Consider the following 27,190-nt stretch of genomic DNA (forward strand, 5'->3'; position numbering starts at 1 on the left):
TGAGCAGAAAAAGCCAGTTAATGGCTCCAGTTTAAAACCATGGCAGGCCTATTTCCCCTCAACTTCCATTTTTAACTTCTCTTAAAAGTGTAAACAGAGAGTAAAAATTATCCCCTCAATTTCTCGCTCTATAGGATGGAGAAGATTAAATCCAAGCAGAAGACTTCTCCTGCTGCTGCATCGGACAAAGCCGAGGCCCCCGCCGCTCAGGAGCTGGAAACACCTGGTACTTTGCTTTCTGATATATTATATATTGAAAGGAGCCATTAAAGGATTTTAAAAAAATACCTAAAGGATAGCTGCCCTTGTTAATGTATTAGATAACATTTCAAATCAGTGGTTTTTATTGAAAAACATCCTGCATAATTTATATCTAATTTTTAAGAATTGCACAATAAACCCTTAGTAGATGGTTCTCAGTTGTGTTTAACAATTAAAATCCTAAAATCCACTGATTAATAAAATTTCTTAACAATAAAAATGCATCTAGGCTATTTTCGACTACCTGACTATTTCCACCATTCACTCCAGTAATGCAAAAAAGTATACCAACAACTGAGATGAAACTGAGGTTAATCAAGTTTAAAATTCCTGTTTTTCACTTAGTCCGATTTGGACCAACGTTATCTGTCTTTACCTTTGCTAGTGAATTACAAGTCAAATTATCAGAATTAAGGGTGGTGCAGTTACTTTGCAGCAAGAAAGGTCTGGGTTCAATTCCTGGCCCAGGGATTTCTGCATGGAGTTTGCATGTTCTGCCCATTCATGCTTGGGTTCTCTGTCTCTCCTGGTGCTTTAGCTTCCTGCCACAGTCCAAAAACATGACTGTTAGGTTAATTGGCATCTCTAATTTGTCCTTAGGTGTATGTGTGCATGATTGTACGTCTGTGGTTTAGCCTGTGACAGACTGACGACCTGTTTAGGGTGTTCCCAGCCTCTTACCCATAGACTGCCAGAGATAGGCCAGGATGGATGGATGGATGGATGGATGGATGGATGGATGGATGGATGGATGGATGGATGGATGGATGGATGGATGGATGGATGGGTGACAAGAACTAACTGTTTTCTTGCAGGTGATGAGGAGAAGGCAAAGAAAGATGCAGGAAAATGGTGGAAGCCTTGGGTTTCTCGGCCTGGAGGTGAGTGGTGAAATCCCACGTTGCAATGCAAAATTCCTTCAGAAACAATTCTGTGGATTGTGCCTCATGTTTCAAAACTTAATGCCTTGTTTTTGTGTTTTTATGTCAAAGATTGTAGCACATAATTAGTAAGTGAAAGGAAAGTTATGTTTATCTAAATAGAGGAAAATCCCGGAAGAAAATCTGTTAGGTACTAAATAAATATTACTTTCTTCAGCCTCACAACGGTATAATACTTTGTTTTGGTCTTTAACATTAGAAGCATATGTGACAGAAAGTAACAGAAAAAGAAAATTAGATATTATGGATATAATTTGAAGATATTGTAAAATGTCCAAATATTTAAATTCCCTTTTCCCCATCAGAGAATTGGTCAAACTGAGTGTTGGGATTGAATCTGATTTTAAAAAAAAATGTTCTGATGTTGCAACAAAGCAGCTTTTTGTTTGGTTGCTCTATTCAGGGGCCTTTTCTCTGCAAAATAAGAGTGTTGACCTTATTATCTTATGCAGTGGAGAACAATTGTGGCTACCACCTGTTTGAGAGCGACAGTGAGGATGAGGAAGAAGAAGTAACAGAGGTAAAAGAGGAAGAGGAACCACTGAAGAAGAAATCTGCTTTTCAGGTGAGCTGAGGCAAAAAAAGGAAATATTAACCACAAAAACAAATTATTCATTTACATTTGGTTTTTCAAGGAGCAACACACCAACAGATACACTGATAGTTTTTCCTGTTAAAGAAATTAGAAAGCTTTTTTTGCTCTTAAGTTATCTGCATGTTTATGTTCCAGTGGGCTTATAACGCCTGGACTACCAGCTCCAAATCAGCTCTGAAGGATCTAAAGAAAGAAAAGAAAAAGATAAGGAAAGAAGAGAAGAAGAGGGCAAAGACAGAACTGAGGAAGCAGCAGGGTGAGAAGAAAATGAAGTCACCACAGACATTAAAAACAAATAGACCTTTAAAAAAAATAAAGGAAAAGATAAAAACTGTATTTTTTTAAGGAATCAACAGAGCCGATTCCAGTGAAGATGACCTGGATGAGAGTGCCATGGGGGAGGAGGGAGAGGAGGAAAGAGGTAAACATGGGAGAGGAGGTGAAGTACTTCTAAATAGCTCCGTTATTAAATTCAACTCTGAATCATATCAATCCTGTTTTGTTCCTGACTACAGAAAACATCCTGCAGCGCATCCTGAGCACGCTGAAGTTCATCTTTGTGTTTCTGCAGTCGCTCATCGACGATATGACGGATGGTCTGAACGCCTTCTGTAAAGACAGCCTGGACATCTCCAAAGTGCTGCGATTAGAGCGAGCATTGCTCAACCAGCAGCAAAAGAAGGTGAAAAGACCAGACCTAAGCCAGATTACTGGAAAATAAATTAAACTTTTCTTTGCAGCTGATGGAATTTTACCTCTTCAAACTGTTGCTGCAAGTTCACACAAGGTCTAGGGTTAGGATTAGGATTGGGTTTAGGTTGCATTGTGAACTTCTCATTGAGTTTTAAAGGGCATACATATCTGATTGGTTTTGTAACTTTATCTTTTCAGTTAAGGAAGTGTTAACACTTGTGTTTCTAGTATAATAGCAAGACTTGTACTCTAGCAAGCAGGGGATGCTGACAAATACTGCAAATACCAAAACTGACATTCAAAAAACGAGAAGTGAAACCAAAGACAGCAGCATGAAAGGGATGAGGAGGGTTTCAGAGTTGAGGAGGAAAGAAGGAGAATTGTTGTCTGTGGGCAGTAGCTTAGAAACCTGACAAGCCTGCAATCTACAGAGGGAGTATAAAAGCACAAAGATACACGCCTCGTCTGTAAGTTGTGAAATTATCAAGGTGAAAGTAATAAAATTCAGTCAGCATCGTGATGGGCGATCCAGCTGTGAACAGCGCTACTCTGATGTTAGGACACACATGCTTTCATTTATTACAGTATTCATTTAGATGTCAGCCGTGCAGTGATTTTCCACAACTAATTGGTCCTTATCTTTGAGGGCTGAAATTCACAAAAGTAAAGACAAGATTGATTCTAAACTTTGACGCCACCAGTCTGCCTCCAAGATAATTCGTAGACATTTTATTTATTTGTGTGATAATGCAACCAACCGACATCAGCATGTTTATTTAGTAAACAAATGAAACATAACAGTTAATATCTATGAGAAATTATGACTTAAATACAGTGTACAACATCCATAATCTTCCCTATGTCATCACACCAACTGTTTGTGTTTCAATGTCAAAAATAGCTGTTTATTGTGCCAGAAAAATTGTTTCCGGCAGATTACAATTTTATAAACTCCTAAACATCTTCTCGTCTGCAGCTAGCCTCATTGGCAAGGCCCCTGATATCCCACTGACACTTACTAGTAAATACTATTTAATTTAACTTCATATGGTTATATATGTACGTTTCTAAGATCTGAAATGGTGCTATTCCTCTATTTTTTCATATATATATATTTTTATATGTTTCCAGATTAATTTAGGTTGACTGTATGTTTGTCTGTCTGAATCACCAAAACACCAAAGCAAATTCCTCAAAAAAAACCCACTTAGAAATCAAGATGCGTTCTGTTTCTGAGCTACTTTTAAAGAAACATTCATGCTCTCAGCAAAGATCTTCATTTAAGCAAGAAAGACTGCTCACTCCCTCCTTTTTCTGTGTGGCTGTACATGAATTGAACACTTATTCATAAGAAAGGTGTTTATGTTGGCAAAACAATGTTTTCTGCTGTTTCTAGATGGTGCAGCACACGTTATGACATCTTCAACACATGAAAACGCATGTCAATTTTAAAAGGGCAAGTTCAAAAAAAGGCTTTTTTAGTGTCAGTAAATGAAATGACGAACTAGCCTTAAGCTTCACAAAACAATGCAAAAAATTTGATTTAAATTTTTTCATGCAGTTTGCTATATGTTTCTGGCTCTTAGATAGGATGCTGTCTGGCTTTAAAACAGTTTTAGCGTCTGCTAATGAATCCATTATGATTTTCTCTGTCTGCAGGGAAAAGAAGTGAGTCAGGAGAGTGTGAAGCAGTTTTATGAAACCTGGATATCCCGTCAAAACACACTGTCATCTGAGGAAGGTCTAGATGATCCATCTCCTCCTCACACCCCACCTGCCGTCCCCTCCTCACATCATGTTTATGTAAAGCTTAAGAACCAAGCCTCTAAAACATCCTGGGGCAGCAGCTTTTCCAGGTAGGTCGCTAGACTCTGTATTTCTATCTGTACCTCCTATTTTTTGTAGCTGTATTTTATCCAAACCAACAAACAAACAAAATGAAAACTCTAGCATCTTGTTCTGTCTTCAGCTGTATGACAGATGACACACTGCTGGTGTCCCGGCAGCCCACACAAGAAGAGCTAGACGAGCCCCCTGTTGTCGCTCCTGCCTCCCAACTTCGACGGAGACTGATTAAAGAGGCCAACATCGACCAGAGCTCCTTTGAGACTGACGATCTTCCACAAAGGTGAAGGAGTTGCGATGTCGGACACACATTTAGTTCAAGTTTAATTATGATTTAAACTGTAGCAAAGAAGATCTAATTTATATATATATTTATATATTATATATTTAAACTAATTTATATATTTATATAATTTATATATATATATATATATATATATATATATATATATATATATATATATATATATATATATATATATATATATATATATATATATATATATATATATATATATATATATATATATTAATATAGCATTTTTTTCCTGTAGCATAGGGGACAGGGCCAGTTCTAAAGGGGCAGTGTCCCCTGTTGGCCCCGCTCTAGAACCACCCATGCCTCAGAGAGAAACCATTTGCTTGCATTTATTTTATTTCCATCCATTTCAAGGACAGAAATCCCCCCAAAAACTGTTTGAAACCATAATATTAAAACATTTATTGTATAGAAAAACCATGTAAGGCACCTTTTGATAAAGACATTTCCCAAATAAAAAGGTTATAGAAATTAATATTTGGTTTGGTTTCTCAGTTTAGCTGCTTCATTTTAATTTTTCTTTTTATCAGAAGTAATTTATGCTGTAATCTTTGGTGTGGCGTCATGCCAGCAATTATGATCATTTTTCTTTTCTTAAAAGCCAAGGAGACAGTGATGATAATGATGATGATCATCATCAAGATCCGATACAAGATGAGGATGTATTGAATACTGCAGAGATTAGTGAGAAATCTGACCTGGATCAAAAGGAAGTGGACAAAGAAGACCAACAAGATGATCCAGGACTGAAGAAAGATGAGCTGGATGAAGAACTGCAGCAGAGAGAAGAGGGTGGATTCTCCAGATACATGGAGTGCATCTCACTGGATAGGCAAGAGAGCAAAGAAGAAAAAAGTCTTAACCTCACAGAGACTCCCAGACCTCTGACTCAGGAAACAAGGAACCTCACTGCCAGCGAGCTGCTGCTCAACAAGTCAGTAGAAATTAGAATAATTTAAAAGCAAACCGTCTGTTTTAACATATCACAATGTTTTTTTCTCTTGCTTCTCTTTCTCACTGTCCTACAGCATGTTTGAAAACGATGAGATCAAAGAGTCTGATAAGTTTTTTAAGACAATACCGAGGCCAGTCAAGCTGCTTTTTGCCCTCTATAACACCATGGTGTCCAAGTCAGAGATGCTGTGCTACTTTGTCATCATTCTCAACCACATTGTGTCCGCTTCATTTCTCTCCCTCATCTTGCCGATTCTGATATTCCTCTGGGCCATGCTGTCTGTGCCACGGCCCACCAAACGCTTTTGGATGACGGCTATTATCTACACAGAGGTAGGTCATTATAGCCGCTGCAAGCATTTTGTTTTTGTCTCCTGAAAAACCTTTTTTTCTTCATCTTCTTCAATTAAAGGAACTAATAAATATGGTATTTCATGATGGTTTGGAAATGGGCCTGATGCCTTCAGCTCATGCTTTAATCAGGATTTGGTGTGATCTATGTATCAATGCAAATGAGAATCTGAAAAGTTTGGCCTGCATTTTTTTGACCCCTCTGAGTCGATACTTTCTTGCTGCAAATAAATCTACAAGACCGAATGTTAAACAGGCTGCTACCTGTCTAACACTAAGTAGGTTTACACATAGGCATTATATATGTAGAAGCCTCGTTGGACGAGGTCTGCCTATGCTGAGGAGGGGTCAGAGCGTCCGCCATATTGAATGTGGCAAATCTGCTGTTAGACACAGACACCTAAACAGTATCAGAGGGAAATAATTCTCAGAATATACTTTATATTTGTAATATTTTAATTTCTGTAGTATTACAGTGTTTTTTTTTTCATATCCCATTGGCCTTATTCTCCTGATTCTGTACTCTATAATTAATAGAAGATCCTATTAGTCCAGGACTTAAATAGTTCTGCAAACTGTGACTAATCTGGAAATGTTCCTCTTAATTCTCATAATATGACGTTTTTCTCACAATATTACTACTTTTGTCTTTTTTTTTTTACCTTATTGTCCTAGGACTTTTTCTCCTATTTTATGTCTTTAATAGTTCCCCAGTCTGTTCCTAATCTGTTTCTGTACCAGATCTATCTATCTATCTATCTATCTATCTATCTATCTATCTATCTATCTATCTATCTATCTATCTATCTATCTATCTATCTATCTATCTATCTATCTATCTGTCTGTCTGTCTGTCTGTCTGTCTGTCTGTCTGTCTGTCTGTCTGTCTGTCTGTCTGTCTGTCTGTCTGTCTGTCTGTCTGTCTGTCTGTCTGTCTGTCTGTCTGTCTAGAGATATAGATATATATATAGATATCTATATATATAGATATATAGCCACGCTTTTGCCACCCTGCAGCTTACGTGTGTCCAGTTTCATATGTTTTCAATATGGCGGCGACGTCAACGTGCGATTCTGCGCCCAATGAGGCGGCTACGCAAATATATATATATATATATGGGTTTACATTTGTTCTATTGTCTTCTTCCTATGATGGTTTGAACAGTGGTCTGTGAGATGATAAAGATTTAGATTACTTCTAACTTCATCCCTTAATAGGCTGATAATCCCTTCTGATCTCCCTCTTTTTTTGTTGTCCCAGCTCACAGTTGTAGTAAAGTACTTTTTCCAGTTTGGTTTCTTCCCCTGGACCACGTCTGCCTACAGAGGAATCAATGCAGACCGGCCCTTTGCCCTGCCAAATATCATCGGAGTGGAGAAGAAAGATGGTTATGTCCTCTTTGACCTCATCCAGCTGCTTGCTCTGTTTTTTCATCGATCTATTCTGAAGGTAAATCTATTCTTTGACAACGAATTGTGACACGGATGCCAGCGGGGTAGTTCTCATTTCTTTTTCCCAAATTTAAAGTGCCACGGGTTGTGGGATAACAAAGAGGTCGAGATGCCTGACTTCTTCAAGAAGCTGAAGAAGAAAGTCGACAAGAAGAAGATGACGGGAGCAGATAAGATGGGGAGGAAAGAAAAATCTTTACGCCAGATGAAATTCCTCCCCTTTCAGGCCTCCACCACCTCCATCTTCTGCCGACAAAAGAAAGAGGATTCTGGTGAGTCTGTTGGTGAGAAAAGTTTCTCTAGGAGCTGTCTAACATGTTGGATGGTTTATAAATGTGTAATCTGTATCCTTGAAGAGGTGAAGCCGAAGAAGCAGTCCAGCAAGAAAAAGAGAGGAGAGAGACGTACTGCTCCTCTATCCCGGAAGCAGAGGATCAGACAGCACATCAGAGAAAAGATGTTGCAGGTCAAAACTGCTGCCATAGAGGTGTACGTTGTTTCTCTCCTGGACTTTTTATCATTATTCTTCTATATTTATTGTATATAGAATCCCTTGAGATCCGGACTTCTGCAGCAGAGACAGAAAAGCAGCCATGATAGTAGGAATATGGATGGAGCTGAATACAAATGCATGCCACACTTTCCAGATTCTATTTCGTAAAATATTGTAGCTTTAACTTTCTTTTTTTCCTGATATTGAAAATCATGAAATACTTTGCATCAGTCAGTCACTGAAATTACCCCCAATGGAACTCTCTACCAATATATATGAAGTTATACACATATTAATGTGTTTTATTTCAGCTAGGTGGAGAGAAGTGACATGTTTTCCTCTCCCTCTCCTCTTTTCAGAGCTCTTCACATCTATCTCCCGATAAGGCAGTTCTTCTATGACATCATTCACCCTGACTACAGTCCTGTTTGTGACGTCTACGCCCTCATGTTTCTTATTGATGTCGTCAATTTCATTGTGACCATATATGGCTACGGCGCCTTTGGGGTACACACATAAAAATACAGCTAGTTACAGCATGCCATCATAATTCAACAGGAAGGTGTGTAGAATTTGAAACTGTTTTCACCGCCTCTTTAGAAATATTCTGCATCAGTGGACATCTCAGAGACTCTGTCAGAGGACCAAGTTCCTGAGGCCTTTCTGGTCATGCTGCTCATCCAGTTTGGTACCATGATTGTCGACCGTGCCCTGTACCTGAAGAAGTCTCTGCTGGGGAAATGTGTTTTCCAGGTTGTGTTGGTGTTCGGCATTCACTTCTGGATGTTCTTCATCCTTCCTGGGGTCACAGAGAGGTCAGGGCTTGATTCGTAAACTCACTTTTGGAACTTTGCATGAACCCTGAAATTCGTCATCAATAATCAGTCTCCAGGTTTAAACTAAAAGCATAATTTTGATATATTGTAATTCACTTTTCTTTGTTAAGAATCATATTCAGAAATAAATTATGACAATACAGGGTTTAGATGCAGAGTAAATCAAAAGCTCTTTACAATTAACGTAAAATGTATTTGTTTATGGTGCAACGGAATTACATAAATGTTGGTTTTTGACAGGTGTTCTCGTTGGAAGATCTCAATAATTTATTAGATTGACACTACGTCCATTTGAGTAGCTTCATGTTAGCCTGCTTTATCTTGTCCAGAATATGTTTTCACTCACGTTTGAGATGTTTCCACATTTTAACTACCTGACCCGACTGACCCACATTTGAAGGAAAAATATTTAAGATGTTAAGGAACATTTCAGAATCCACCTTCCAGGGGATATTTATAGCCAGGGGAGAATGGTTCACATATTTGGACACGATAACAGCTTGAATTGTCTCTGTAAAGTGCCGTGAGATGACATGTATTGTGAATTGGTGCTATCTAAATTAAATGAATTGAATAATAAGGAGGATTTGGCTTTAAACCAACGAGCAGTGTCAAGCATGGTGTTGGCCTTGTCATGCTGAGGGTTTGTTGCGTTTGGTGCGTTGCACAATGTTGCAGAATCTTTACCAAGAAGAATTATTTATTAACTATTCAGAGCTATAAGAAAAACTTGTTAGGTACAAAAACACTGCTGAATATGCAGTTTGCTTAGAATTATTTAAAGATATATTAGAGAAATTTAAGATATATTAGAGATATAAAATCCTAAACCTGTAATGACTATATGTAATGCACAATACATTAAAACTTGTGTAACCACTCCTGGTTTTTTATACTTTGCATATAAACCTTTCCAAATAAATATGATTTTCATGCCTATAAATAATCAGTCCTTGTAAACTGATTACCAGAAACCTGGGTTAGGTTTGCATCCCTTAAAATTAATAAACTCATTAGAAAAAAAATATATGCAACTTTTATTAGCAGAAGAAGGAACATACTAGACTGAAAAAGCATTTTTATTACACGCTGAGTCGTTTTGCTATCACAGTAAACTCAGACACTATAGAGGCAGTGAATCTGTCGCTTGGTAATAAACACAGAAAGGTTGATAATTGATGTCTCTCTTATCTCTTTTATCTGTTTGATCCAGGAGGTTCAACAGAAACCCCATCGCTCAGCTTTGGTATTTTGTAAAGTGCATCTACTTTGGCCTGTCTGCCTATCAAATCAAGTGTGGCTACCCAAACCGCATCCTGGGCAACTTCCTTACCAAGAACTACAACTACCTCAACCTCTTCCTCTTTCAAGGGTACAATTTCATTCAGGAGGAACCTAAACCATACAAATAAAAACCCTACCTTTTAAAACACATCAACTTATTAATGTATTTTTCTTTTTTTGAATGGCTGTCTTCCTCTCACCTTTCAGCTTTCGGATGGTTCCTTTCCTCACAGAACTGAGGGCTGTGATGGATTGGGTTTGGACAGACACCACTCTCTCTCTCTCCAGCTGGATTTGTGTTGAAGATATCTACGCTAACATATTTATCCTCAAATGCTGGAGAGAGTCTGAAAAAGTAAGAGAGGATTTTTAAGTATGTATATTTAACCATATAGTGCCTTGTTATAGCGTCCAAACCTACAACCTAAGACTGTGACTTGGGCTGCAAAGAAAGTTGGAATATGTTCGTTTTCAGCCCAGTGTTCAGTGACATCTCTTAATAAAGTCCAATATAAGCCGTTTGCCTTCAGGAGTCACATAAAAAGAGAACAGAGTCTAGAGGTGACTGAATTCTGTGGAAATACTTGAGTATTGCAACATGTAGATGATCTTCCAAGCTGCTGGGCACTAAGCTATTTTGCAAAGAAGAATGGACAAAACCTTCATTCTGTTGATGTAAAGGTAGTTTAACAAGGTAGTTTTTTAAGTTCCACATCTGTTTGAGAACCTTTGCTATAATCTTTTGTTACTGTAACACTATAATTTCCCAATTGCGAGAAAATAAAGGGATTTTCTATTTTATTTACCTATTTGGATGATCTGAGTAAAATCATTTTCTCCTCACAGTTTCACCTTACAGTTGTTAGTTTATCACATGAATCTCTGTAAAATACACTGAAGTTTTTTGCTCTCAGAATGTGAAAAAGCTCAACGATATAAATACATTTGCTGCCCCTCTACTACTGTACTACTAATTTAAACTTTCAGGACGTCATGATTGAAAGTCCATAAAGCAATTAGTAAATATGATTAAATGTTTCCCTGTTTAAAGAAATGCAATGTGAAAAAGATTTTAGTTTAAATTAGGATTATTTATCTAAACAAGAAGCGGCTAATCGGCCGTGAACTATTTTCCAGAAATATCCACATCCTCCAGGGCAAAAGAAGAAGAAGGTGGTGAAATATGGGATGGGAGGCTTCATAATCTTCGCTCTGATTAGCATCATCTGGTTCCCGCTCCTCTTCATGTCTCTGGTCCAGTCAGCGGTGGGAGTAACCAATCAGCCGGTGGATGTCTCCATCCAGCTCAGCATTGCAGGATATGAGGTCAGTGTTGGTAGCAGCTAAAACGCTGTCTGATAAAGTTTTACATTAGACACAGAAAAATGTGGAAGCTACCATTTTAATCTCTGGCTACAAATGAGCATGCCTTTATGTTACTTCTCCAATTTTTGCTCCCTTTTACAGCCTCTGTTTTCCATGAGCGCCCAGGAGCAGAACTTGGTTGCATACTCAGAAGCTGGATTCAACCGACTCACAAAAGTTTATGCTACTCATCCAGTAAGATATGTTCATTGTTCAGCAAAATAAAATAAAAAAAAACCTGTAGCTACAATTAATTAAAAAGAGGAGAAATATCTGTTTAGATGTGTGCTTCAGATTCATATCAGTCCAGATGAATAAATCCTGCTTATAACAGAAAACTGATGAATATATCAAAGCCCTTAAACACACTTAAAGGACTTACATAGAGATTCAATTCTCTAAGGTTGAAAATCCTCAGAGACTAATTTCCAGTTTAAATAAAATCAGAGTTTCCAAGTGTCATAATGTAGTGATGCCATTTACTGAAAGCCATTAGAACAAGATGTAATGCTGTTCCCCCTCACTATGTGTTCCAGGGTGCTATGCAGTTCCTGATGAACTATGAAGCAGAGGATATTGTTGTTGCTAAAATCAAAAGTGATGCCAGTCTGCTATGGACCATCAGCCCTGCCAGTCGTGCAGCAATGATTGAGGAACTGAGCAACTCTTCTCACATATACATCACTTTACGATGGACACTGCTCAGGTTAGGCTCTGGTTGCTTTTTTTCTTTGTATTTCATTTGCAAACACCTGGATCTACAAAAGAGGAGGTAGCGGTTGCTGACCCAAACATGGAGGAATTCCACAAAGTCATCAGCAATAATGCAGACAGGAAGGAATCGCAGAGAATAGTGGGAGGAGCTGAAAGGAGTGTCTGGTTGTGTTTTCCAACTGCTGCAAATATGGCTTTTTAAAAAAAATCTTTCTACACATAAATAAAGACATGTGGTCATGCCCGGAATGACTCTTCAGTCCAGGAGGAAAAACCTCTGATTGTTTGGTGGATGCATTTACCACCCACTCCAAATTAGATTTAAAAATCATCTCTTTTTATGCTTTGATCTAAAATAATTGAAACATTTTGATCTAGTGGTCATCTTAAAATCAAATCCAAAATGCTATTCAGTAAACACATTAAGTAAGGTAGGTTTACAGTTTAATTACGGACACTTTGTATTTTTGTGTTAAAAAACATCATGTGTTTGATGTTATGGGCTGTCTCTTCTAGAAGCAGAATTCGCATTTATAAATGCTCTTTTATAACAACTGCAAATTTTGCAATCAAGCACTTAACTGGATGCTTTGTAAATTTTTAATTCAGGTTTGGTTTTCTCCATCTGTACTTTTAGGTCTTAGATGAGTTATTTTTCCTATTAAAGAAACTTCAAGAGGCAATGAAATTATTATTTGACCTACATTTCATTAATAATAATTATTCATGAAAAAGTATTATTAACACAAATTAGTACCAAGTGTTCATGCATGTCTTGTCTTATATTATTAAACTGTATGCAATACACATTATTATTACCTTTAAAAATGATGTTTCCAGCTTCAGATGTACTCATGTGATGTGCTCTACTCTGCAGGAACGCGTCCATATCGATGAATGTGGAGGCGGTGGGAGAACACACAGTAAAGTTTGATGATAAGGCCTTAAGGGACGGGATTGTCCAAATGCTCAAAGGAAACAGCAACCAACCTGTGTGAGTCTCTATAAGCACAAGCTGGACTTCACTCCCAGGGACACTACTGCTCTAAGCTGATACGTTGGACAACAGAGATTCTCATATCACCCTCACCCCCTAGAATAACTGTTCTCATTGTAATGATGCCAACTTGCTTGATGGTCGCCAAACTGATCAGAGAGGATCAATTATGCAAGCAATGATACTGTATTACAACAACATAGTTATTTGCAAACCTGCATTTTGCAAAAAGCCAAACTCAGAGTAATAAAAGTAGATATTTTTGAGTGCAGCCATCCTAAGGGGAGTTCAGGTGAGTAAACTGGAGAAACTTTTTTTTCTGCCCCTAAAAAAATGTGTTTGTGCTTTCTGTCTTTGCAGGATGATTCATTCTCTCTTGCCAAAATACATACGAGGTCCCAAAGGACAAGACTCCAAAATGGCGACCAGGATGTTAGTAGGTAAACAACTTCACAGTAAAAGGGATACATTCCCCTTTTTTAATGCTTTGAGTCCCCAGAAAAATAGAACTTAAGTTCTTAAGATATTAAATTTACTTCAGCCTCCACACTTTCTCTTAGCTAACTGTTGCAATGATTATATGTTCATGGAAAAAGAAAATAAGATCCTCAAATGTTTTTTTTCTTTCCATGTATAGGTCTGATGTGCTTTTATTGTATTGCTGTGTGATTATTAAGTTTCTCATCTGGATATTTCCTTCAGACTCATCAGAGCGCCCAGATCTTAAGGGGCTTGCCTTCTTCAGGCCTATATCCATCCGGCTTCAGCAGGTCAACGGGTCGTCAAACAAAGAGGCAGACCAGTGGTGGGTGGTAGAGGAGTGCTCTTCGGTTCTCATCTCCTCTGAACAAAAATGCCAAAGCATCGAAATCGGGATTTTCAACGATAAAGTCAGTCCTTCAAGTCTGGGCTTTCTGGCCGGACATGGGTAGGTTACATAAAAATTTCATTTGCAAAGTTTTTTTATTTATTTTTTTTATCTGATTTATCAAAATATGCTGATTATCAAATATTTGTGTCTGTGGGTCAGTGTTTATTTCTATTTGATTCATATCAGGTTCTATTTGGGGAAAGAATATCAGATCAACATATTTCTCTCAACACCAAAGTGAAAAGGAATTGACATTCCAACCGTTTAAGATTTTTTATAAAGATAAGAATTAGTGAAACACATTTTCTTATTTTTTTGACCACAGAGCAGATAAAGCAAATTGACATGAATTTGTTCAGACTCGTTTTGTTCTTATCATGGCAGAATCGTCGGCCTGTACATGTCGGTGGTGCTGGTCATCGGGAAGTTTGTCCGGGAATTCTTCAACGGGATATCCCGCTCCATCATGTTTGAGGAACTTCCCTGTGTGGACAGGGTCCTGAAGCTCTGCACGGACATCTTTGTTGTTCGAGAGACAGGAGAGATGGAGCTGGAAGAGACGCTGTTTGAGAAACTCATCTTCCTCTATCGATCCCCAGAGACCATGATCAAGATGACCAGAGAGAAGAAAGACAGCTAGGACTCGAGACCCTACCCACTGTTAGCATGGGTTGAAAATGTTCACTCTTGTGTTGTGGGGGGAGACAAGCTTAAAGACGACAAGTGATCAGTTCCGACAGTGAGAGCTGTCAAAAACACTATGCAGCAAGATCTTCAGGTTTAGAGTGAATGTTAGAATCCAAAGTATTTCCTGTTACAAAATTCTAATGTGGCTTTATCTTTAAAAATGAGACATCCCCTAAAACAGGGATGTTTAATATATATTTTTGATTTGGGCATAAAATGATTACTCAAGTTAAAGTACACCCAATGAGTTTGTAGAGCTGGTATAAGGCATCTTCCCTGACACAATTTCACTAGTTTGAATGGTAACTGGAAGTTTGATTTAGTGGATTTAAGGAAAATAAATTCAAATGTGAACAAAACATTTTACTTCACTTGAAACCTTCATCTTATGGAAAGCCTATCTTTGAACATTTTTTAAATGATAAAAACCTTTAACCTGAAATGGCAGCTTCCACTGAAGAAATCTATTCTAGTGATTCATTATGATTGTAAAGCAGGGCAATATGGACACAAATTGGAGAGACAACAGACCCGAAATGCCTCCCTCCACAACACCCCAAGTATCAGAGTTGGTCACTAAGCAATATTGTATTTAACAATCTTTGAACTGTACCACTGGTCAAATATTCCTGCCAACTTGAAGCCCGATTTACAATGCATGCGTGTCTGATGGTTTTAGGTTTAGGATTTGATGACATGTATTATTGATCCTTCTATAAGGTTAAACTACAAACTTTGACAGGTGAATGTATTAAAAAAAATAAAGAAGTCATGCCTTGGTAAACACTGTGTTCCTGTACACTGAATCAAAAATAATGCAAAAACTTGTTATATGATAAAACTCATTCTTCACATCTTTACCATGTTCGACAACAGAACACTAAAGAGGCAAATCATTCATGATGGCCATTTTTAATTACATATAAAGATCAATTTCATTCAGGTCCCAGTTGCTAACATGTGGTTCCAGATGTTCTCCAAACTCTTCTTCTCCATGTTTTGAAGGACAGGAGGGAAACAGGGCCTCAAAAACCAGGAAGAAACTATTTACACAACAGCTTCACATCCTGAAAGGAAATAAGAGAAAATCCTTTTACTAGTAATTCAATTTTGGAATAGATTACACAATTAACCATGTTTGAGTGGTACAGCATCAATCAATGAAACGCTCATAGTATTGCTTGCTTATTTGGGCCACACATTTTTACACATACAGGTGCTGGTCATAAAATTAGAATATCATGAAAAAGTAGATTGATTTCAGTAATTCCATTTAAAAAGTGAAACTTGTATATTATATTCATACATTACATACAAACTCATATATTTCAGATGTTTATTTTGTTTAATTTTGATGATTACAAATGACAACAAATGAAAATCTCAAATTCATCATATCAGAAAATTAGAATATTACTGAAGACCAATAAAAACAAAGGATTTATAGAAATGTTGGCCAACTGAAAAGTATGAACATGAAAAGTATGAGCATGTACAGCACTCAGTATTTAGTTGGGCCTCCTTTGGCCTGTATTACTGCAGCAATGCGGCGTGGCATGGAGTCGATCAGTCTGTGGCACTGCTCAGGTGTTATGATAGCCCAGGTTGCTCTAATAGTGGCTTTTAGCTCTTCTGAATTGTTGGGTCTGGTGTATTGCATCTTCTTCTTCACAATACCCCATAGATTTTCTATGGGGTTAAGGTCAGGAGAGTTTGCTGGCCAATTAAGAACAGGGATACCATGGTCCTTCAACCAGGTACTGGTAGCTTTGGCACTGTGTGCAGGTGCCAAGTCCTGTTGGAAAATGAAATCTGCATCTCCAAAAAGTTGGTCAGCTGCAGGAAGCATGAAGTGCTCTAAAACTTCCTGGTATGTGGCTGCGTTGACCCTGGACCTCAGAAAACACAATGGACCAACACCAGCAGATGACATGGCACCCCAAACCATCACTGACTGTGGAAACTTTACACTGGACTTCAAGCAACGTGGATGAAGTGCCTCTCTTCTTTTCCTCCAGACTCTGGGACCTTGATTTCCAAAGGAAATGCAAAATTTACTTTCATCAGAGAACATGACTTTGGACCACTCACCAGCAGTCCAGTCCTGTTTCTCTTTAGCCCAGGCAAGACGCTTCTGACGCTGTCTGTGGTTCAAGAGTGGCTTGACACAAGGAATGCGACAGCAGAAACCCATGTCTTTCATACGTCTGTGTGTGGTGGTTCTTGAAGCACTCACTCCAGCTGCAGTCCACTCTTTGTGAATCTCCCCCACATTTTTGAAGGGGTTTTGTTTCACAATCCTCTCCAGGGTGCGGTTATCTCTCTTGCTTGTACACTTTTTTCGACCACATCTTTTCCTTCCCTTCGCCTCTCTATTAATGTGCTTGGACACTGAGCTCTGTGAACAGCCAGCCTCTTTAGCGATGACCTTTTGTGTCTTGCCCTCCTTGTGCAAGGTGTCGATGGTCGTCTTTTGGACAACTGTCAAGTCAGCAGTCTTCCCCATGATTGTGTAGCCTATAGAACTAGACTGAAAGACCATTTAAAGGCTTTTGCAGGTGGTTTGAGTTAATTAGCTGATTAGAGTGTGGCACCAGGGGCCATCAATTTTGAACCTTTTCACAATATTCTAATTTTCTGATATGATGAATTTGAGATTTTCATTTGTTGTCATTTGTAATCATCAAAATTAAACAAAATAAACATCTGAAATATATGAGTTTGTATGTAATGTATGAATATAATATACAAGTTTCACTTTTTAAATGGAATTACTTAAATCAATCTACTTTTTCATGATATTCTAATTTTATGACCAGCACCTGTACATCCATAGCTACAGTAGGTGAAAACAAGACGCCTCAGTTTAGAGCATGAATACTCAAAATGAACCCAGCAGACCTCTATAGGTAGGCCAACATGTACTTAAAGACATCATAGATGGGAATATAATCAACATAGGAAAGGAATTATCTACTATAAGCTTTTTTTCCCCATCAGAGTAGAACATTTACTTTAAATACAACTTATATGAATAAAAACAAAATGGAATATTTAACTTTGTTCATGTGTGAATGCCAAAAAATTACACATAGTATATAGTTTCTGACAAAAAAATAATTATGTGATGAAAATTCATTTGTTTTACCTCAGTTGCAGATACACAATATATTCCTGTTCAAATATCCTAGCTTTACACCTAGCCATCAGTGTATAAACTATTTTTGGATAGTGCAACAGGGAACCAATTAAGTACACATCCATGCTACTTTTATGCATGAAATGCACTCTTGCCACAGAAATAACAGCTGTAATTCAGTGGGGATCTTATGTAAATAAAATCAATGTTGAAAAGGTCCATGCAGGACGTGTCAAAACAAAATGTGAAGGAGTAGTAGTGTGCTCTGGTGGTGTGCTCCAGTCTTTAATTCAATCTAAACAAGATTTAAAATGTATTTATCAAAAATCAGCAGATCTGATATGTCAGCAGATAGATGCAGTTAGCTTTAAGGATCAGGTTCCATCAATATTATAAGTAGTTTATACAACTTTCCGAGTTTGACAGAAATGTTTTAGATGAAAATATAAATAAACTGAAAATAAGTGGTCAAGTTTTTGTTTAATTAACCTTTTGCTATCCGATTATTGATAAATTCATCGAAAAAAAGTATCTATATATTATTTGATTTGCAAAATAATCTTAAATTGCAGCTCTTATCTAAAATAATCTGGGTAAAGGTTGCTTATTAGCCTTCAATGTCATCCTCACTGACCTAAATGCGGGAAGAAACATCAGGATGAAAAGAGCTAATCCAGCTAAATTAAGAAGAAACAAAACTTACATGCTGTTTTGGGCTTTGTGATTTTGACGCTGGCTTCTGCGGCCTTTAGTGCCTCGGTTCTGAACTGCGGTTTCAGCGCAGCCCGCACAGCGTTGGCGCAGATAGCAGAGAAGCGGATGTAGCTGGAAGGACACACTGGTTAGCCTGATACTAAACAACATACAATATTATGTCTAAATGTGGCCGGGATGATAAGTTACATTTGTCTCAAGTTAAATATTATGTATAACGAATCATTTTACCGTTTGTTTAATTATAAACTTTCATAAAATCTCATGCAGATAGGTCAAGTATTAAAGCTAACTGATGCTAATAGCACATAGCAGGGCAATGGAATTTAATTTAAGGCTATCTTACAAACATTAGAAAATGGCTTTAATTGCACAAACACGTTACTCTAGATATTACGATTTTCCACGAAGTAACTCAAGGTTCATTTATATAAAACTACTATAATTTAATTTACCTCAGGCCTGCCTGTCTCCAGTATGCAACCATTTTGACCGCTTTATTCCTTCAAGGACAGGTCGATTGGTTGCGTGATGACGTAATTTAACGTACGCACGGCCCGCACTGTCCAATAACAAACGTTCCTGGTAGTGATTGACAGGGATGACGATTTGAAGCCGCGCCCATTAAAAAGAACCTCTTATGTTTCTGGATAAGTTTTATTTAAAACAACTTTTAAAATACTTGAAAATTCAGCTCAATTCAAAAAAATTTTTTTGTTTGTTTTTAATCAGAAGGAGAACTGTAATGTTGCTATATTGTTTGTTATTGTAGTTGTTTTCGTTGTGTGATTTTTGTTACTATCTGTTTGCACGAATGAACTTCTGTAATATTATTTTTATAAGGAAATCTGTAAGGAAAGATAGTTTCTGAAGAGGATGTTGTTAATATTGTGTTTGAGATTTTTTCCCTTGTTTTTGTGTATACCAGTTTTGGATACAAATTTTGAAAGAAACTCAATTTAACGTTTTCATTTATTAACACTTTACTTTCTAATGTCGTATGAATATGAAGGTTTCTGTGGTCTGATTGACTGACTGAAACTGAGGTTTGAAACAAAGATTCCAGAATGAGGACTGATTTTAGATTTAGGTCAAATATTAAGTAAGCATTATGACAAAAACGCAACAAAAACAATAAAAAAATATCAGTCTAGATAATGAAAATGTATTTTTTCCCCAGTATTGTTTTTAACAGTACTGGGGAAAAAATAATTTTATAATAATACAATTACTATAAAATCTTAAATTCACTATCTTAAAAAAAGAGTAGGCAAAACAATTTAGGCTATATGATAAATAAATAAATATATTTTAGATTGTTCTGGATACAGGTGCAATACTGTCCTTGCCACCAGGGGACAGTGTGGCTGCTCAGTTAAAGTACACCGAAGAAAGGCTTCCGTCGGTCTTTCGTCCTTCTTTCCTTCGGGCACGCTGTCATTAAGTCGCCCCAGCTCCCAAGCTTCTGACATAAAAGCCTGTAATAATGAAGATCTGGGCGTCAGAGCACATTTTCAAGTAAGTGTATCCCTTTCTATTATGATATCTAACAAAGCGCAACTAAGGTTTTATCTGTTGTGTAACTCGGGTTGTTCCCTCTTCCTCTTTGTAATCGTTGCTGTTGTTAGCTAGCTTCCTCGGCTAAGGTTGTAGCGAAGTTAGGTAACTTGACGGGAAGCTGCTTAAAGTACATTCCGGACATTTATTAGTTTGTTTATAATGGCTAGCACGGCAGGGTTTTAGCTTTTAAACATCAATATTTAAATTTTGTTTAATGGAAATAAACCGTTAGTTAGCCAAGTTTTAGCTTTAGCATGCTATTTTTTTTTATTTTGTTTATTAGTCTTCGCTCCTTGTTTATTTTTAAGCATATTTTTCATATTAAGACCTGCTTTTATGTTAAACTTGGTGGTTTTCAGGGAGAGCTGCCAGTTAAATGTTACGTATAATATTTTCAGCGTTACATAACTGTCATAACTGTGCGAGTCTGTCGCTGCAGAGACCTCCCTCCTTCCCTCATTAAATAAGCAATGCTTTATTTACGTGCTGCCCCATTTAGGGCACCGAACTAAGCTCCATGCAGAACAATAGTCTGGTTTGTGGCATTTTTCATCTCTAGAAGTTTCTGGGTAAGCTCAGACGTAGTGATGCTCTGATGCTCTGAGTCTGCGCAATCCGCTACCTGGAAACGACCAGTCAGTGCGCCATTGATTAATTCTGTGTGATTCTGAATCCTGTGACATAATCATCTTCCTGCAGACGCGTTTCAATGCACAAGTAAAAAGAGAAATGTGTATATATATATATATATATATATATATATATATATATATATATATATATAGAACTAGTATATACTAGTACTAGTAATATACTAGTAATATATATATATATATATATATATATATATATATATATATATACGCACACAACACAGTCTTTCTGGGCCCCCCTCTAAACCTGTATTGTTTGTTTTTCACCTCCCCCTTATGCCTTTAAAGTCTATTTTTTTAACAAGCTGATGCTTTATAGCAGGTATAGCCAGTAAAAAATCAGCAGGGTCAGAATAAAGAAAATCGCCAACCAGTAATGGTCCAGAGACATTTTTATATATAATCTCTTACTGTTTATGCATTCATGTTATACATTGAATTTTTAAATAAAAAGAAAAGAAAATTATTTTCCACTTTAAAATCTAAAGTGTTTTTTGAAATAGAGAACAACAATCATTCAGTTTGGTATATAGACAATTTCCTGATTCACATATTTTATAAAACGCCTGAACTGACCGTTTATTTTCTTTCTTTTTTATGGCTTAAGGAGAGCTGTGATCTTTAGGCTGCCCTGCAAGGCTTTAACACTTGGTTTGAATGGACATAAAAAGCCATTCTCAAGCACATATCAAGGTGCTCATTTTGAGCCTTTATCCATATTTATTTTTTAATATGTTCATGATGGAGAAAGCTGCTTCACAGCAGGAGGTTGAGCCAAACATACTCTAAATGTTCAGGCTCCGCTCCGGTCCGGCGTGGTCTAGATCCATAATTGTAATCCCACCAAACCGGAAAAAAAAAACGAGAAGATCCGGTTTTTCAAATTAAAATATAGTAACAACAGATTGGTAACTAAAAATTGGAGCATAATTCTTATATATTTCAAAAAACTAACACCGTTTATTTAAAAGATTGGATGCAAAATATTGGTACTTCAACAGACCAGGAAGCAGATTTCCCACCTCCATCAGAAACCGTACATGTGCTGGATGCTGGTAGGAATTTTTTAAATATGTCATATTAATTTCTGCATGTTTTTCAATTTAATGATAATATCGCGCATGTTCTCCTCGAGCTCCGAGGATAAGTCGGAGTGCAGCGATAGGGGAGGAACAGCGGAGGCTTTAGGCTTTGCTTTGCGCAAGAGGTCTGGAGCACTGTAGAGCAGAGACGGAGGATGTGGGATTTCATGGTAACAGGAGAAGCGGCGCAAGTTACATTTAGACACTGTTTTCAGACAATATGCATTAAATTATAGATGTTTTCAATCAGGTTGGATCCGGATTATCCAGCAGGTGGGTCCAGATCCGGACTGCGGTCCGCTAATCCGTGACCTCTGCTCTATAGACAGCATTGCCAGACCATTAAATCTTCCTGGTACATCCTTGAGCCCAGATAGTTTTTTATTATCTTAATTTTACTGACAGCCCAATCACCTCCAGTCAGACAAAGGTACAGATAGGAAAATCTGAAGCAGGTTGTTACATTTCCAATAACAATTTTTGTGTGTGCAATTTCTTTCACGCCCTGGAAATCTTTCATATCTTTCTGCATTTAATGTTGGATATGTTCCTCTCATGTATTGAATTTAGTGCATTAGTTGATCTTTTCTCTACTTCATAGGAGAACAGCAAGCACGGCAAAATATAGCCTTCTCTGACCTGCTGTATATTAACCAGTCCCTAACTCTGCCCTCTGCCCACTAGGCTACCACTCCCCGAAGTCTCTGCATGTAATCCATCCACTATGGGGAGCAGTTGGCTGCCACTGTACAGTACCCCAGGATGAATTGGGGGGGTTAAGGGTCTTGGTCAGAGAGCCAGAGTGGCAGTCTGTGGAAGTGGGTTTGGTACTCACAACCTCAGGATTCCAAGCCCTATGGCCTAACTACTAAGCCACCACTTGCCACGTTACTGCAGGACTTTATTGTTAACTTAGTTTTAAAAAATGCTTACGTCTATATTTATAGATCCGAATGTTAACTGAAAGTTTCTTTGCTTTTATGTGGGAGCAATCCCACTTTAAGCATATTAACACCACCTAAAGGGCTGGACTGAGAAAAAATAATTCTTGTTTAATATGATGTGACCAAGATTGAGGTTAGAAATAGTGTTTTATTAAATTGCAATTATATTTGGAGCAGCAACTCCTGATTTATTTGTTTTTTTGGCTCACATTTAACATTCATACAATTGTCTCATTGTTTTCCTGTTAACAGCCATCCATGGGAGACGGTGACCAAGGCAGCAATGCAGAAGTACCCCAACCCCATGAACCCCAGTGTGTTTGGTGTTGACGTTCTGGACAGAAATGTGGATTCAGAAGGACGGTTACACAGCACCAGACTACTCAGCACAGAGTGGGGGCTTCCGGCCATGGCAAAATCAGTATGTCTACTGATCAAAAAGGCTTTTTGTTTTATTATTAAAAGAAAATTCAAACTCTTATGCTGTGCCTCAGGCTTGACGAGTGTCTTTGATTTCAGATTATTGGAATAACAAGAACCTGCACCTACGTTCAAGAGCATTCAGTCGTGGACCCCAACCAGAAAACCTTTGAGCTACAGTCAACAAATGTGAGTAAAACCAATAAAAAGAGTTAGACATGGGAAGGGTTTCTGGGTTCAAAGTTACTTAAGCAAATTAATCTGTTTTACCCAAAGTTAGGTTTGATAAGAGGGGACAAAAATAAAACTATAAATAGACGTAAACTTTTGCAATGTTTGCCCTTGGTGTTGTTTATAGCTTGACTTTGACTAAAGGGCTTTAGTTTTTGTTTGCTGTGGGTCAATTAAAACCTTCATCTGGCCTTTTCTGCCAGCAAGCTTCCTTTTCTACCCTGTCACATTTATCCCAAATGTAACCAGTGACCACTCCTAATTTATACATGATTATAGAAGTGGTTTTTTTTTCTCAGTTTTTAGCTTAAAATTGACTTTTTACGTTAAGTAGTTTGCTAAGTATGTAGATTTAAACAGAATAAAGATAAGTAACCAAATAAATTCAGGTAAGAAACATTCACTACACAGGTTTGAATTCCTTTGACATGAAAACGAACCGACACAAACCTGCATAGTCAGAAACTGGTGAAAGAGGGACGATATGTGTTTTTGTTGTTAGACGTTCTCAGGCTATGAGGAGGATGAGCAAACATTGCCAGTAAATTACACTTCCAGCTTCATCGGTTGTAAAAATCCATTTGCTCTTCATTTAAATGTGTTATTTAAAAGTTCTGGCTTTTATTTCTGCTTAGATCTCCTTCACCAACATGGTATCTGTGGATGAGAAGCTGACATACAAGCCCCACCCAGAAGACCCTGGAAAGTAAGTAATCCCAACTTCTCCTTTAGCTTGAAGCCAGGTGTATTCAGATCCTAAGAAGTGATGTCCTAGCCTCGTGAGACCATCCTGATCTCGCGAGTTTTCAAGGTTTCGCTCGCAGATCAGTCTGGTGACTCTCCGTTAAAGTTAATTTGGAGCCGTTCACCAAACGAACGTCCAATCAGCGTTGGCTCTGAGGCGGGTTGAGGTTTGACGCAACGAGAAGCGCGACAGTTCAGTCTAAAGAACATGGCGGCTTCAGCCGATGAAACTAGCGTTAACGTGGCAAACGAGCAAGTTTTATCGGAATTACAGAGTATTTCTTCACTGAAAGAAGAGCGAAACACTGCTCTCGAGGCTTTTCTCAGAGGTAAAGATGTTTTTGCTCTTCTCCCGACTGGTTTCGGCAAGAGAAGCCTGGCTTGTGGTTGTGTTTTCGTCGTCGCACTGTTCGTACATCATATATCGTTGATCTGATTGGTTTATTTGGCCCGTCTATCACCAACATAGGCCAATCAGCTAACCAGTATTTTCGCCCCTTCCCAAAATTACTTCAACGGAAGGTTTCCAGATGGATATGCGGAGCAAATCCATCTGGCGGAGTCAGGTTAGTGATGTCCTGCATGTTCAAGGTTCTCTCTGCATTGTTATGCCCTGAATTGTGTGTTAAAAGCAGAGAATCATCTTTTAAGGACACTGTCCTTTAAAGACTGGAGCTGAATTTCCCTTCTATAAGCACCAAATTGACCAAAATCTGTTTTTTTTTCTTCCAATTTTCCTTATGAAGGTTGTAAACTCCATAAAACTACAAACATAAATATTCATGTTCTTTCAATTACCTGCATTTGCTTTATTTTCTGCTTCTAGAACGGTGTTAACTCAGGAGGCGCTGATCAGTGTGAAGGGTGTCAGTCTGAGCAGCTATCTAGAGGGACTCATGGCTAAGACCATATCTGTAAATGCTAATAAGGTGAGTCTGTTTGTGTTTGTCCTTTTTCTATTCCACCAAAGCAAAGCTGACCTGATGCTTTTCTTACTTCTAATGTCTCAGTCTTTCCTTGTTTGTTAATTTTGTAAACTATCTTGTTTCAGGGTCGGGAGGCGATGGAGTGGGTGATCAGGCGGTTGAACACTGAGATCGAGGAGCTGGCAGCAACTGCGCGGGGCTCCATGCGTGTTCCAATGGCAGCAGCCGTTACAGAAAAATGACCCCAGCATTTCTTTTTATCATCTGCTTACTTCTGCACCACTGAAGGACAGACTCGGACATCTTCCCCTTTAAAGGGGTCCCTTGCCCTAACCTGCCAAACGACCTCAAACCTCGCAGCCCCTTCCTCTGGTCCCCAACATTTTTATATGTACTTTCCATAAGAACATCTGTTCTTCTCAGCAACTCTGCACTTTTTTTTTCCTCCAACTGTCTCTGTGGACATTTACAGGGAACACTAAGAGAGTTTAACAAACAAAAACAGGGTTTAAATGAGGCAGAACTTAAAGCTCTTAAGTCTCTAGTTCTGTAATGTAGACATGTTTTTCAAAATGATTCACGCTGTGCCTACAAGTCCACTCAGAATAGTCACTGTTTTCACCCCCTGGTCTGTCTTTAGCCTTTCATTGCTAGCTCAAACCTCCACAAAGAGGTGTAGCACATTTTTAGATAGTCTGGGCTGTCCTTGTGCTACAGAGATCCATCTTTTTCTAAATTCTACTAGAGCAGACAGGCTGTTAGTTACTGGAAGGTAAAAATCTCAACAGCGGTTCATTTTGTCAGGTTACGTTTCTCTAGTTTCTGTCTGAATTGGTTTCTAGTTGGGTTGTAGAGTTGGAGAGAAGGCAGATTTTCTATGTAGCTGTAGGAGCTAGACTTCTCTGACTGCAGATTTCCTCTAATTGCAGGGGCCCAAATTAAACCAACGCCCCATGAGCAGAACCTGTTATTGCACATAAGAGAAAGGCAGCTTTGAATTGCTAGGAGATTCTCCAGCTGATTAAAAATGTGATGCAGGCGCTGGTTTTTATCAGCAGTGTTGATCCATCTTCTCTCTCTGTGTTTTTCTGATCTATTTATGGAAAGTTTCAAATAGTGTGTTCTTCTCTTTTACAATGAGGCCAAGCTGTACGGTTTACATGTTAAACTTTAGGAATGTTCATACTTGAATATTTAACTTGTTTTCAGTATGTAAACATCAGGTGGAAGAATGTTGTTGAAGGGTACATGTTAGGAAATGGATGTGGAGTCGCGGTGTTCTGTTCATGCTCTAAAGTCGTCTGCATTGACTGTGCCAAAATCACTTCTAACGACACAACTATAACTTGTTTTATTTACCCTTTAACCTCCCTGTACGCTTCGACCGCTTCATCCTCCTGTGTGTTAATGTCAGTGTTATTTTATTTGTTGTGAAGACTGTTAAAATGCTCACGTCTCGAAGCCGTTGGTTTAGAGGTGTAAATAAAGGAAGGTCATGTTTTTATTAAGATTTACTTCCGACTGAATTTTGAGGTTAAGACGGTGGATGCATTGGAACCACCTAGATCTCTTCATGTTCTTCCCTCTTTGTCTCACCGTGGAAACTTGCATTTATAGAAATGAAAATCTGCATGCAAGAAGTTGAACAGGATCCAACCGTCCCTGTCAGTCTTTATCAAACTCATGCTGGTCTTTTTCACTCCCACCACTTTAAAATCTATAAATATTTAAATTAGTTTTCATTAAGCGTCATCCTCCTCTGAACACGCAGTGTCTTGTTTCATGAAGGAAGAACCTTTTTTTTTTTTTTATGGGGAACATTTTAACATTGGCTGTAAATAGACTCATATTTATATTTTCATGGTGCTACATTCCAAGAATGTTAACATGTACCAGAGACTATTGATTGAGCACTGAAAGCTTTCAAAATAAAGAGATGTCATGGTTTTATTTAGGCTGTGAAGTCTGTTTTTTAATTAACAAATCTTTTGTCTTAAAAAAAAAATATCAGCTTTAATGCAAGCGTAATAAAATCTTTATTTTTTTTTTTAAGTAAGCAACAAGTCCAGTGGATCATTGACCATCCTCCAGCATACTTTACAGGGGCATGAAGTATTTC

General features: G+C 37.9%; 3 protein-coding genes across 3 annotated transcripts in view; 2 read left to right on the plus strand and 1 right to left on the minus strand.

Annotated features, from left to right (window-relative positions):
* The window catches only part of si:dkey-11f4.7 (piezo-type mechanosensitive ion channel component 2), a 52,679-nt gene extending 36,957 nt beyond the window's left edge, over positions 1-15,722 (plus strand). Inside the window, exons 33-56 of the mRNA XM_038294089.1 lie at positions 135-226; positions 1,077-1,142; positions 1,655-1,767; positions 1,933-2,053; positions 2,144-2,218; positions 2,313-2,479; positions 4,150-4,346; positions 4,460-4,618; positions 5,256-5,588; positions 5,683-5,941; positions 7,221-7,409; positions 7,488-7,685; positions 7,767-7,900; positions 8,264-8,411; positions 8,505-8,719; positions 9,954-10,112; positions 10,232-10,379; positions 11,162-11,350; positions 11,492-11,584; positions 11,926-12,095; positions 12,981-13,097; positions 13,461-13,540; positions 13,803-14,028; positions 14,356-15,722. Of these exons, the coding sequence (XP_038150017.1) occupies positions 135-226; positions 1,077-1,142; positions 1,655-1,767; positions 1,933-2,053; positions 2,144-2,218; positions 2,313-2,479; positions 4,150-4,346; positions 4,460-4,618; positions 5,256-5,588; positions 5,683-5,941; positions 7,221-7,409; positions 7,488-7,685; positions 7,767-7,900; positions 8,264-8,411; positions 8,505-8,719; positions 9,954-10,112; positions 10,232-10,379; positions 11,162-11,350; positions 11,492-11,584; positions 11,926-12,095; positions 12,981-13,097; positions 13,461-13,540; positions 13,803-14,028; positions 14,356-14,611 (3,904 nt within the window). The 3' untranslated portion in view covers positions 14,612-15,722. The remainder of the gene's footprint in view (positions 1-134; positions 227-1,076; positions 1,143-1,654; positions 1,768-1,932; positions 2,054-2,143; positions 2,219-2,312; positions 2,480-4,149; positions 4,347-4,459; positions 4,619-5,255; positions 5,589-5,682; positions 5,942-7,220; positions 7,410-7,487; positions 7,686-7,766; positions 7,901-8,263; positions 8,412-8,504; positions 8,720-9,953; positions 10,113-10,231; positions 10,380-11,161; positions 11,351-11,491; positions 11,585-11,925; positions 12,096-12,980; positions 13,098-13,460; positions 13,541-13,802; positions 14,029-14,355) is intronic.
* On the minus strand, positions 15,555-19,120 carry atp5f1e (ATP synthase F1 subunit epsilon). Its single transcript, XM_038294090.1, has 3 exons — positions 18,967-19,120; positions 18,501-18,622; positions 15,555-15,725 (listed from the first exon to the last, which is right to left on the minus strand). Coding segments are annotated over exons 1-3 (156 nt in total). The 5' UTR covers positions 18,999-19,120; the 3' UTR covers positions 15,555-15,723.
* Positions 19,121-19,906: 786 nt separating this feature from the next.
* On the plus strand, positions 19,907-27,021 carry LOC119789233 (PRELI domain containing protein 3B-like). Its single transcript, XM_038294046.1, has 6 exons — positions 19,907-20,029; positions 23,003-23,171; positions 23,270-23,359; positions 24,037-24,107; positions 24,972-25,074; positions 25,197-27,021. The coding sequence occupies exons 1-6, from the start codon at positions 19,998-20,000 to the stop codon at positions 25,311-25,313; spliced, it is 582 nt and encodes a 193-aa protein (XP_038149974.1). The 5' UTR covers positions 19,907-19,997; the 3' UTR covers positions 25,314-27,021.
* Positions 27,022-27,190: the final 169 nt, after the last annotated feature.

The sequence above is a fragment of the Cyprinodon tularosa genome, unplaced genomic scaffold (genome assembly GCF_016077235.1).
Source record: "Cyprinodon tularosa strain WSP-4 unplaced genomic scaffold, ASM1607723v1 ctg333, whole genome shotgun sequence".
Classification (NCBI taxonomy): domain Eukaryota; kingdom Metazoa; phylum Chordata; class Actinopteri; order Cyprinodontiformes; family Cyprinodontidae; genus Cyprinodon; species Cyprinodon tularosa.